Source organism: Argopecten irradians, chromosome 5 (assembly GCF_041381155.1).
Source record: "Argopecten irradians isolate NY chromosome 5, Ai_NY, whole genome shotgun sequence".
In the NCBI taxonomy this organism is placed as follows: Eukaryota; Metazoa; Mollusca; class Bivalvia; order Pectinida; family Pectinidae; genus Argopecten; species Argopecten irradians.
The window spans coordinates 23,757,956-23,771,965 of NC_091138.1; the positions used below are offsets into that span (position 1 = coordinate 23,757,956).

Here is a 14,010-nt window from a genome sequence, read left to right on the forward strand (position 1 = left end):
TTTTTTTTGTTTGTTTTTCCTCTTTTCTTTATATAGCATGATGACGACAACCCCATTTCCCCCCAAAATTTATCTATGTACCACCTATAACTTAAATATTTACCCAGACTAAACAGTAAATTAAAGGGTAACATAGCTAGGTATACTGATAGATAGACAAAGTTCAGCTAATAGAGACCAGTGGTAAACATGCCATGATCTACATTCACCAATCATTCACATTTTAGCAGTATTAAGCTTGTTCTTTTCAGCCATACAATATTGTTTATTCCTCTAATATTTCTACAATTCATTGTGATCATCATAAAGTCAATCAACTTAAAACATTCTCTTGAATTGGAGTACATATTAATAAACAGTCTATCTTTGAACATAGAAAAGACAATTAGTTTCTTCATCATCACTAAGTATAAATACAGAAAAAACATAGTTATAACGAATCACTAAGACCAAAGAAATAACTTTATCATAGGTTAAGTTTGTTGTACAGTTATTACAAATAATGTGTTGAAAATTACAATGTTATAACCATGATTTTGTGTACACTCATCAAAGCCATTATAGATAGATCTATAGCTGATTTCATTTAGGAATATTTTATTGTCAGATTTTAAAGACAATGGGGATTGGGCAACTTACAACATGCCTATACACATCCTCTCTTCATAACTCTCACTATAACACAATCCTACCAATGGGACTTTAACACAGAATCTTATCCCACACAAAACTTACTGTCACACTTAACCAATGCTTTAATGACTAATGGAGCAATGTCATACATCTGAATTAAACCCACCACAAAGTGGGATTGGCCACAAATCACAGATGAAATATTGCCTGACAGTATCAAATAACACATACTAGACCTTTTTGCTTACACTATTGTCAGATTTGTAGAGGTAGAGAGTACAGGTCACTTCACTAGCTCAGAGTGAATTTACTGTTATAATGTCTACTCCAAGGTTATCTACTCAGATTGTGTTGTTGCTAGTGTAAAGCCTAAAGTTCAAATTTTAATCTGCAAGATTTTAAGAATCAACTGAATTTATACACACTTCAATCCAAATAGCAATCTGTTAAAGTTTTATTTTCTTGTTTAAGGTCCAAATTATGAAAATTTTGGTCTGCAAAAATAATTGGCTATATGGTATATGAATTGTGATAAAATAGGATACTTAAAAACAATGGAATCACAGGATCTGATTGAGTTTTTAAATTTTTGGTTTTACATCCAGCAGAAATACTAAAGATAGAGGATATATTGGTTCTGTAATTTTTAAGGCTTTTATATAATTAAACCTATTAAAACCATTATGTTTGACAAAATTCAGACATATGTACCAGGAGAGGAGAAAATGTAGGAGCCAGACCGGGATTCGAAACCAGACCCCCAAACGCTAGCCGAATGCTTGTACCGCTGAAATACCTGGTCAAAATGGAGGTGACCATGAAATATGCCCACTTACCATTTTTACAGATGACCTTACTTAGTCATGAGCTAAGATTCTATTTATCAAATAAGTAGCATTAATTCAAAATATAGGCAAGATTTTCAATTTTGGTTCTATATAAGACAAGCTAAATCTGGCTTGGATGTTACGTTTTCGTCTACCAAGACAATCATGCGACGTCCTAATAGAGTTATTACACATGTGTCTTATGATATTCATAACATGGCTGGACGGGCAAATTATATGATAAACAAATTTCATCACACAGCTGTTTGTCATGTGGCCTTATGTGTCAGCATAACAGAACAATATTTCATTGTTACAATTTACATATACAGTCAAACCTGCTCTAACGACCGCCTGTCTATAACGACCGGTTTTTAGACTCCCCGTGCATTTTTACTATATAATGGCACTGTGCATAACGACCTCCTGTCTAATGTAGCTAACGACCCGTCATTTTAGCCCCGTCAAAGTACGACCGGTTGCTGAGATTGACTTTTCGAGTACTGTGTGTGTAGTAGCGTCCCTTTGACTTACTTCCGGCAATTAACTCCCTTAGCAAATGGCAGCCATTACTGAAGTCCAAGCTATGAATTGTTTATACAGGACTGTATGGTTTATAATCTTGCAGTTTTAACATTTGAGGTACAAATATGTTTGCCAACTTGAAGATGGAAGTTTTAACGACCGTTTATGCCTATCAAAGACTGAAATTATGTTTGGTCGCAAACGCCTTGTGCATGAAAAGATCACTCGTAAAGCGTGATTTTGAAGCCATAATTCGGATGATACGGTAGGCAAAATAAAACATGCCAAGCTATTTAATGTGTTCCGTTATTCATTGTCGATATTAAGCAATGTAATACTACTAAGAAATGGCCTGTACTTAACCTATTTCAAATTAGGTCTATAAATTTACGTTCGATTTCTTCACGATTATAGAGTCAGTCGGATTATCGCCCGATGTAACCCGGGTATTCTCGTTGTGTTTATCAATCAAATACGGTTTCATAACTTGTTAGAAATGCAACTGAAAGTTAGTATGTGTACCTGCATTGTGATTTTACTAGTTTTGAAGCTATATATTGTGAGAAAACGCCTCCAAATTGATCTTTCATGTCCCGAGATTAATCCATCAAAACTGGTAACACGGCAACATTACATACGATTTGCCAGCGAGAAAGTGTTGTACAAATTATTTCACGCATATATTGTCAGAAATTAATCTTGCACAGATAATTCCAGGCAATGTCAAGTCCGTAATTAGGTATTTATTATGTTCATAGTTGAAAAAATCTACTAGTGTGTATCAAAACGAGTTGATTTTGTTATGATCTAAATTTCTGCTTGCATTTGAGAGCCCCATCCAAACATTAAAAAATAAAACGAACACAAGTCACGAAAATATATATACACAATTAGTTTTTAAATAATGCACGCTAATAAATATGTAATTATCCAAAAGCAGGTGTGTTTTGCATTGATATATTTCTGTTTTATTTACTGATTCGCTGGTTGGCCCGAAAACCCCAACCTGTCTATAAAGACAACCTGTCTATAGTGACCGTTTTTCTGTCTCCCCTTCAGTGGTAGTTATAGACAGGTTTAACTGTAGTGGTCACAACAACACATGAACATGTTAGGCCTAGAATGGTAAGTACATATAAGATAACGTTCATTCAATAGATAAACACTTCTACAGTCAAACCTCGATGTATCGAAGTTCAAGGGGCCGTCAGAAAAACTTCGAAACATTGAGACTTCGAATTATTCGTGGTTGAAATTAGACCGATTTTTTTTAACCCCATGACCAACTGTGGTAGTTGTGTACATGTCGTCTCCGTTCCGTAAACTTTATAATTATTGTGTTTACCACAAGCAAAACAAAATAAAAACGAAGTATGCAATTAATCACATGTATTGCTATCGTTAGCAATACATACGTATATCATAAACAAGACTTACGTGTACTAGGCCTAACCCATGTACAAGTGTTCGTTTGGTGACTATTTAAGCGATGGTTAATATTACGGAATGAATATAAAAACGAAGACAAGTTGTAAAAACGAAACTTAACAGGAGGAACCGAAAGCGCTACAACACCTACAAAATACTTCGATTTAGAATGATCGATTTGCTCCAGTATTTATGCCAAAGTTGTGCAATGTAACAGTTTTGAGTATGAGTTACTAATAATGTCGCTCGCTATTTACCGTTCCGTAAATTCTACAAACCGCTACCAATGGCGGCGGCGAACATCAAAAACGACTAACTGTATCTTTGCCGTACTAATGATTTAGTAATGCAGCTTGTAAAAACAAAGCACCGGGTATCGGCCTGATTAGTGATATTAATTATCTTGATGATATCAAGCAAGCAACACAAGCTGTCATAATCCCTATTGTCCGGCGAAGGGCCGTCGCGAGACAGTTAGGTGTGACAGCATGCCACGGGGTATCGGCAAACACCTGATCTGTACAGGTAAATTTTTATTCGAATCATCGAGTGTCATTTACCTATGATTCTATAACAAATGGTCCGTGAAAAAAGTTCGATACATCGAGAACTTCGATTCATAAAACTTAGATTCATACATGGGTTAGTTAGTAATGTTATATAGTGAAGAAATTCGGGACCAGACAAAAAGTTCGATACAGCGAGAAATTTGATTCATCGAAGTTCGAATCATCGAGGTTTGACTGTAGTTCTAAGTCTTTATTATGCCATTAAAGCTCCACAACTTGTTGCTAAGTTTAAAGAAAAATTTGTTGTAATTATTCTATGTTCCTGACAAAAATTCTGTCATCGGTTCCTTTTAATAATGTGCCAATCACCACGTAGTAAAGTTCGCCAGAACGGAAATCCCACCTGCTGAACTTTAAAGGCTTTAGCTGGTATCTAGAGGTGTCTTCAAAACTGCAGTCAAGAATGGATGCTGGGAGGACATTCCACAAGTCTACGATGTGTGGAGAAAGAAGGTCACACCAACTGAGAGTGGGAGAGGTGGAATACATGTTTAATTAAATCTAAAGGTGTACTCACCCTACGAGCTCGCTCTAACTCCCCACATGGCAGCCTTTTGTTGAAGCCTATTCCCGTTAGAGGTGTTCCTGTAGGAGGTAACAGAATGGACGCATCCATCATGAAGTACTCCACATTTACTGGCCGGCTCTGAAGACAAGAACAAAAATTCTGGTAAGTTGTTAAGACAAGAACAGAAATAGTAACATTTGTTGTCTGAAAACAGGAACAGAAATAGTAACATTTATTGTCTGAAGACAAGAACAGAAATAGTAACATTTATTGTATGAAAGCAAGAACAGAAATAGTAACATTTATTGTCTGAAGACAAGAACAGAAATAGTAACATTTATTGTATGAAAGCAAGAACAGAAATAGTAACATTTATTGTATGAAAGCAAGAACAGAAATAGTAACATTTATTGTCTGAAAACAAGAACAGAAATAGTAACATTTACTGGTCAGTTCTTAAGACAAGAACACAAATAGAAATAGTCACTGTCTGAAGACAAGAATAGAAATAGTAACAATCACTGGTCAGTTCTTAAGACAAGAACACAAATAGAAATAGTCACTGTCTGAAAACAAGAACAGAAATAGTAACATTTACTGGTCAGTTCTTAAGACAAGAACACAAATAGAAATAGTCACTGTCTGAAGACAAGAACAGAAATAGTAACATTTATTGTCTGAAGACAAGAACAGAAATAGTAACATTTATTGTCTGAAGACAAGAACAGAAATAGTAACATTTATTGTCTGAAAGCAAGAACAGAAATAGTAACATTTATTGTATGAAAGCAAGAACAGAAATAGTAACATTTATTGTCTGAAGACAAGAACAGAAATAGTAACATTTATTGTCTGAAGACAAGAACAGAAATAGTAACATTTATTTTTTGAAAGCAAGAACAGAAATAGTAACATTTATTGTATGAAAGTAAGAACAGAAATAGTAACATTTATTGTTTGAAAGCAAGAACAGAAATAGTAACATTTATTGTCTGAAGACAAGAACAGAAAGAGTAATATTTATTGTCTGAAGACAAGAACAGAAAGAGTAACATTTATTGTCTGAAAACAGGAACAGAAAGAGTAACATTTACTGGTCAGTTCTTAAGACAAGAACACAAATAGAAATAGTCACTGTCTGAAGACAAGAATAGAAATAGTAACATTCACTGGTTGGCTCTAAAGACATCTAATTTCAGTTCAAAACAGCATAAGATAATCATATTGGGTTATACCACAGTAGTGACATATAAAAGAAGTACAATGAAGAATTCATTACCTAACAAACAGATATATGATAAAATGCGATTTTACTTTACTGCCGTTCTATCATAAGATTGCACGATTGTGTTACAGTACTAGTGTATCGACTCACTGAAGTAGATTACATCGCTACATGTTACAGATAAAGCGTCTATGTAACACGCATTGTGATTTGCTGAGTGTGTATATAAATAAACGTTACACAACCTAATTGTACATCCGCGGGAAAACACCCCAGAGTAAAATGGCCCCTATTTGTGCATTCGGGACGTTGTAAGTACGCCGAAACAATTACAAATGTTCAAATAAATAAACATCTGAAAAATTAGTATTTGTAAAATAAAAGTATTACGCCGTAAAAATTATAACGCTGATATATAGAATTCGCGCTGTAAAAATATACATGACTGTTTTGATCCGGGGTGGTTTTTTCCGTGGTACACCTAGTACATGTGACGAACTTGACGGACCGAGTTTCCTGAAATAGCTGTTGTAAATAATCAAACATAGAAAGAGATAACACACCATTAGGTTATACTAGCTGTAGAAGAATACATAATATTGATTTAAACATAATACTGGTAATGAATAAATATGAAGGTGAAGAAGAAAGTATCTGCTAAAACATGACTGTTCAGTTTCATAATTATGGTAAGGTATATTTAAAATGTTAATTTAACTCTTAATTTGAACTTTATACTGAATAATAAAGTGTGGCAGTACTAAAAATCGTTGATCGCCGAGCTGTCAACACGTGCATATTATACGTTACCGGTACATGTGTGTTTGCACATGTGTACATGTACTGTACGTTAGGCTACTATTTAAATCTCTCGCTAAAATTGCGCCAAAATTAGAAGCAGTCCTCAACCGATCATATGTCGACATGTCAAAGCCACGAACCGATCTAAAAGTACGCGAAAGTGTAGTGAAAATGTACAAAAATGGGGTGTCATATGGAAATATATATCTATAGCGGTCGGCGTTTGTAAATCCACCTGTCGAAACATCGCAAATTTGTACGAGGAACAGCATGGTTCTCTGTTTCCACGTGTTCGGCCTATCAAGGCACCAACAAAGGTCAGAGAAGAAGTTGTTAAATTCGTTGAATATCAGAAGAAAATAAAACAAAGCATTTATGGTCGTGAAATTCGAGAGAAACTTATTGAGGCAAACGTGTGTACTTGTATGTAAATGAAAATGTGTCTGCTCTGTCGCAGGTGAACAAATGTTAACAAATATTCTTGAACAACGTGGACTAAATCTTGTCTTCCAACCACCATACTCTCCTCATTACAATGTTGCCGAGTACGTATTTCATCCATGAAATCAAGGGTTCGTAAAAATCCGTCGTATTCATCCGAGTTCACAAAATTACCTATAATCGATGCCCTGTCTGATATTCCTGGTTCGGAACTAAGTCGCTATTATGAACTGAGTGGTTATGTTTGAGATTAGACCTAACATAAAAAAGAGAAATTTCTGGTAAAAAGAACTGTTTTATATTTCGTATTTCACTGGAAAAAAGTGTTCTGTTCACCATAAAAAGTCAAAACGAATGGCAGGCTAAACAGCTTTAATGTGCACACACGTTTTTCTCTTCTATTTTTAGATCAACTCAGCCAATCACAAGGCGTGTTACATAAACACTTCACCTGTATCATGTAGCAATGTTATCTACTACATTGAGTCGATACACTAGTACTGTAACACAATCGTGCAATCTTATGATAGAACGGCAGTAAATTCATGTTAAATATCACTGGAGTCTTCTTGGTCACGCAATATTTGGTCTAAGGGAAATAACTCACTTTCATTTCTCGGTATTCATCTTCAAACATATCTAAGAATATTTCTTCACCCTGAAAAAAGCAAAATTGTTTTGTTGAAAGAAAAAGAACCTTTCCAAAAGTACATCTTAAAGGGAACAATATTTTGTTCACAACTGCTCATTTCATTTCAACAAAATTGACAAGACGTTAAAGTCAAAGAATCGATTAACGGCAAAGCCTATATAATTCTTCCTGTCATAGCTATCATTATTATTAATACATAGTGTACATAAATACTGAACACATTTTGTCTAGCATTATCTTAATTGTTTTTTCATTACTGGATATACATCATCAATGGTTATTTTTTTATTACCTCTTTTGCTACAGAAAAAGAGATTTCTATTTAAGAAATTCAAACAAGAAAAGAAAAAAGTCCACGAGTAGAACTTTAGAAAAGTATGGTCTATTTTTGTTATCAAGGTATGTGACTAAGTTGTTATAAAGATTTCTCAGGTCTGTAAAGGTCCTTACCTTATAGAAGTTCCTAAGGAGCTGGGTACTAGACTCGCGGGCAGCTTCCACACAGGCGAGGTGTCGGTCCTGAAGGTATGATTTGTCTGGGGTATATACCAGCTGTTTTAGCAGTTGTATAGCTAATTCTAGTGTACATAGTCGTACTTTACTCTCTGTAAAACAACACAAGGTTATACAATAATCATTCTTGTAAGTCCACATGTTTGTAGTTAGATGTAAAGGTGTATTGCATATTCTAATATTAGGGTCTTTAGAGCTAATTTTAGTGTGCACTAAAACTTCTTTCAGATGTTTTTGTGCCTGTAAGATAAATCTTCTTCATTTTGCAAATTTGGAAACCTAAAATTTGAGTGTATTAATATAAGTACACATGGGACAAGAAAGTAATCCTTACCGTGTAGACAAAATAGATTGTCAATTTTTTAAGGCAGTATACCACCATCTGACACACATAAGATAATAAGAATAAACAACAGAAAATACAAAAAGACAAAAGAAATGTTTGCACACTTACCATGCTGACAGGCTAGGGTGATGATCTTTATCAACCTCTCTACTAGTGCTACATTGTAATGGTCCTTGGTCTGTGGAGGGAATCAAAATTACAGATTTAGTCAATTAAATTGATGAATCATCTTTTCATTCCATTCTTAAGAAAAAATGAAACAATTTGTTTCTTTATTGGATCTTCAGAAAGCATTCCAAAGATTTTACATCTTTAATGTACAACAAAAACGTTATAACTAAACCTATACCGGTATTTACATTCACTTGTTGCTTCTACTACATAAACTAACAAAGCCAAAGTGAAGTCTATGAGGGGTATAACTGTCATTAATGTTGACACGGTAACGTCAAATGAACACCATCAAAATGGCTGTTCCATCTTGTGGAGTATATCAATGTTGATAAAAGGTTTTCCTAATCTAATTTAAACATTTGTTATGCAGATACCCCCAAAATGAGTTAATAATATAAATATAAATATTAAACTATTATCTTTCTATGGAATCTATGGTCTATACAGGTGCCAGTTTTACAGACAATCACTTCATAATGCGCTTATTATGAAGACTGTAAGACATCTATATAGACCATATATTCCATAGGAAAATAGTTTAATACTTAAATATATAACTACAGGTACATTTTTGAGATTTCTGAGCCATGATTTCTTAAAAAATTGTCTCTCAAACTCACCTCACACTTTTCAGTAGGCATGAGAACATTATCCATCAGCCCTTGGTGTAGGCCTGAAAACGTCAAAAATACTTTATAAATATGTCACAATATCATTTGAGCTGTTTCAAAATATATAAGGTAGGGACCCACCCACCTTTTTTTTTCTAACAATTCATTATTTGTTAAATTTAACTCATTAACTTGTATCGCTTTTATTCAAATACCTTCTTTCATTTTGTATCCGGATCAATTTTTTGGCAAAAAGTACAAAGAATCAAATGTTATCTGAAAATGAAAAATAAAAACTTCTACTTTTCAATTTGTTATTATTCTATTTTTATGTAGTTTTCAATGATTGACATTGATAAAAACCAGTATCACAGGAAATTAACCATGAAATATTTGTTGCAGTCTAGAAGTAATCATAAATCACATAGCTACTGATGCAGTGATACAGACAACATTGACATGACAGCATTTATTATTACTAAAGTAGCAAGTGCTAATATAAAATACCGCAGTACTGTATAGTTGTTATTTAAATATTCATGTGGGTTTTAATTCCACTCAATTCACAGATAACTCTAACTTAAAAAAAATGTTCAAAATCATGGTTTCACATATATCACATCATATCACATAAATGCTACTAAGGTGATTCCAAAAAATAAACCATTGTGAATAAGTTGCAAACAATAAATCATGAAGTTTTACACCTGTAACAACTATACAGTATACTTCCTATAATAATGAATTTATTGACAACACTAATAACAGGACAAACACACATCTACTATATATATAATATACATTATAACATCTACAATATACACGTTATACTGTACCCTCTGAGTGTGCCAAAGGAGAAATGAGGAAATACATTTTACATATGGTAATATTGATACACTATGGGAAACATGTGAATTTAAATGTAATTTGGACTAAAGCATCCTTTTAGTCATATTTACAAAAGAAATGAATAATTACATTGGAATGGTGCAAATCAAATAAATGCTTAGTTAGTAAAAATAAACACAGGAGGAACTTAAACTTTTCTGATGTATATAAGAACAAATGTTATCAGAAATTGATATATATTGAAATTTTAATACCAGTATCATGTTATAAGGGAATATTTCAATTTCCTTTCTATATTGGGGTGGCAAAATTAGGCGATTTGATGTTTCCGTCTACCGAGACAATGTCTCATTTTGATTATTATGTTATCATTTACCTGTGGCGCCACAATAGTGTTATGACATGTGTGTCTTACAATATTTATGACATGGCATATTCAGCTGAGGACGTGATAATTTTAATTTTGTCTTCTGGTTTCTCCTGAACATTGGGCTTCATCAGGACAAATGTTTCATTTTGTGCTAATAGGTCAACTTCTATACACTTACATACCATTGTGTTTCCAATTACTATATTAGCAGGCCTAGGTTTTAAAGGTTACTCATGCAGAGCCACAGAAGCGTGCCATACATATAATTATGAGCAGTGTGCCAGCTAAGAGCAAGTGTTCTGCCTTTTTATGACTACAAATGATAAGCGTCTATTTTAGACTGAATCGGACTATCCTGGTATAAAGTAAACTGATTATTTAACATATAAGGTGTTGTATGTGTACTGTCTGTATCAGTACTTACCATCATTATGTCCCATGGCGTATAGCAGACAAAGACCAAACAAAGCCTCGTAATCATTCTCTGTACACTCCAGGGCATTAAAGATGGATTCTAAATAAGGCCTGAAAAAAATATGTACCTTTCAATTTATGTCTTAACCTCAAATTGAAGAATCGTATACTAATCGTGTTAAAAGAACTTCACGTTTCCTTTGTTATTGTGTAAACCAGTATTAGAGTTCATCCTATTGTAATAATCTGATATTGAAGACATATGTCTCAAATGTAAGATTATTGAGACTTGACGTCCATCTTTCAACAAAGAGGAGGAAGAGAATTCCATTGGATTCACCAGATACATGGACTTCACCATGCCAATACCAGATAAGATTGGGATCCCAGACATTTTTGTGAGATCACCCCTTTTATACTCAGTGTTGCTGTGTCTCCATCACAATGATTGTGTTGTTCCTGCTGGCTATAGGTATCAAACATTTTTATTACCCTAAACCTTATAGAGCATTATCATCAAAATGGTTTGATCCCACCGATGTCCTGTCCTTTTGGGTGTGGTTATTGTAGACAGTTGAGTTTACCTGTTATTGAGTGAAAATGAAGCTTGTCTCTGCTCTATCGACACTGAGGATGGTAGCTCCATACGCTGTGTTCGGCTCAGGGAACTAAGGAGTTTTTCCTCGTCTGTGGAGTTCTGGTTTGGACTAGACAAATCATTGTCTCCGGACACAGCTTCACTTGCTGGGCTGGCTACTGGTTCTGTTCAAGATCAGAAAACATCAATTAGTAGACTTCTAAAATAGTATCACACACTTATTCATGTACTTGTGTTTTCCAAGAGATGCAATGTTAAACAATTCATTGGTTCCAAAAGTCATGTGTCATGAAATCTTTATTTAAATAGGTGGCATATACCTGGTACTAGCCGTGAAGATATTCAGTAGGTAAAGAAAGATAACTATATTAACCTGTTTCCGATGATGAGGCTTCCTCTGTGGCTGTCGTTGAACTTGGTGTGGCCTCCTTTGTGAAGAATGTTGAGTTTCCCTCCTGTATCCGTGGACTCTGCTCCTCATTGGGGTGAAGGAAAGATCGCACGGCGTGGGAGCCAAAAGTCTTCTCCAAGGTTTCTTCTGGAGCAGTGAATGCTCTCACTCGCTGTATATGTATCGATCAAAACACAACATTTATTTGTCATTCATTTTATTTTTCATCATGGAATATATTTGATAAATTTTGTTGAAAATTTGAATATTTTGACACAGAACAGTGGCAGTAAAGGAAATTTACATTTAAGTCAAATTAGGTCAGACTATGATTTTTATCCCATGCTTAGTTTCAAATAAGAAGTTGTTTATATGGAAATAGCCAAATTAACCCCTTCTGGCCCCATCTCACAGATCCCAAAGGGTCAGCCCGATCATTTGAACAATTTTAAGTCAGTATCCCATAGGGATGCTATCAATCAAATTTTGTTAAATACCGACCAGCAGTTATGTAGAAGAAGTCGCTTGTTTACGGACGAACTGACGCCAAACCCCATGGTTTCGCATAAGCTCACTAATAATACTTTGGACTCACACTTGTTGGCATTTCCTCTGATGACTCAAGTCTCAGTATATCTACATCTCCCTGAAAAATGATCTCTGCAAGCTGTCTCACCAAAGGTGAATAACTGATGATCAGGAAAACCTAGCAACAGAGAAGGTCAAGGTTACTAATGACATGAACAACTAGCAACAGAATTGTGACCTTCAGTATTTATTCAAACAGAATATAAAGACAAATATAAATACATTAAATGTTTAATGTGATTTAATTACTGTTTACAGAATCAGATTAAACCATTTTAATCAAAACCATAACACCTGGCCACTGTTTCTAGTTAAAAGCCAAACATGTGTTAAGTTAACCATGTATTATTTTTTTATATTTACCTGTGATAGCAGGAACAGGGACACCACAGATGATACATGTTTTCTCTCACGCTGTAACACAAAATTTATAATAATAATGATCTCTTTTTTATCATAATGCTATGCAAAACACTTACAAATTGTACCATGATTAATATCCCACAGACACTAGTGGGAAGGTTAGCCAAACTTCTGTCATTACTGCCCAATATACAGTTTGTATAATTCTATTCCATGGGTGAATGTCTGATAAATGGCTATATACTTATAATGAATTTTGAATTGGAGCTTTATACCAAAATGAATACATAAATATACTTTGAGCATTTATTCATCCTCTTTCATCTTTTGGCTCACTAAACAATTTTTTTAACAAATCTGCATGTTACCTTTCTGTCGGAATATTTCTTCCTCATGGTCAGGGAGTACACATAAAGTGGAATGAGTAGTCGGTTCAGGAGCTGGTCTGTCAACACGTCATTTCAGCGAGTCAATCTGGATATTCAGGATATCGTTCATGTAATGAAGATGGTCCAAGTGCTCAGCAACCAGGTCCGACAACCAGTTACGACTCTGATGCCTACAATAAGACATATGTCATCTTATTAATATGGCTGATTTATGTCTACAAATATTTAAACAACAATGAAAATGTTGACATCTTAAAAGCATGTCAGACTCCATCGCAGGTGATCGTACTATACCTTGATACATTTGTAAGTGTAGTGTAAAAATGTGATCACCTGTCAGTCTCCGACAATGGTCTCACTCTGATGTTTACAAATAAGGCTAGCAAAAATAAAATCTTCTAAGACTTGCTTTATAAAATCAAATGATCACTCATTGAAGATTCTATATGTATGTTATACCTACCCAGCATCATTGCGTACACAGCTGTCCAGATCCAGTATGTGCATCCCAATAAACCATACAAGGTTGGAGAAGTACGGAGCTGCTGTCCGATCCTTTATATATCTTAACATGGCATTGTCTTGAACTGAAAACATCATTAATTATTCATGAAAACATTCATTAAGGTTAATGACTAATAATTTTATTCTTCAGTGTTATAAGAATGAACCAATTTCACTCAAAATCAATTTGCACAATTGATATTTTTTTTAAATATTCAAAAGAAAATATTTTTCTAACAAAACTATGTTATAAGGTTTTTTACTGTCTTACATATTATTACAGAAATAGTG

At 34.2% G+C, this 14,010-nt stretch overlaps 1 protein-coding gene across 1 annotated transcript in view; it reads right to left on the minus strand.

Annotated features, from left to right (window-relative positions):
• LOC138323282 (protein CLEC16A-like) overlaps positions 1-14,010 on the minus strand; it is a 58,035-nt gene that overhangs the window by 37,234 nt on the left and 6,791 nt on the right. The window contains 13 exon segments of the mRNA XM_069267758.1: positions 4,500-4,628; positions 7,565-7,615; positions 8,060-8,214; positions 8,577-8,646; positions 9,263-9,315; positions 10,897-10,997; positions 11,471-11,648; positions 11,858-12,047; positions 12,471-12,581; positions 12,827-12,877; positions 13,195-13,287; positions 13,289-13,385; positions 13,679-13,802. Coding sequence (XP_069123859.1) covers positions 4,500-4,628; positions 7,565-7,615; positions 8,060-8,214; positions 8,577-8,646; positions 9,263-9,315; positions 10,897-10,997; positions 11,471-11,648; positions 11,858-12,047; positions 12,471-12,581; positions 12,827-12,877; positions 13,195-13,287; positions 13,289-13,385; positions 13,679-13,802 — 1,403 coding nt within the window.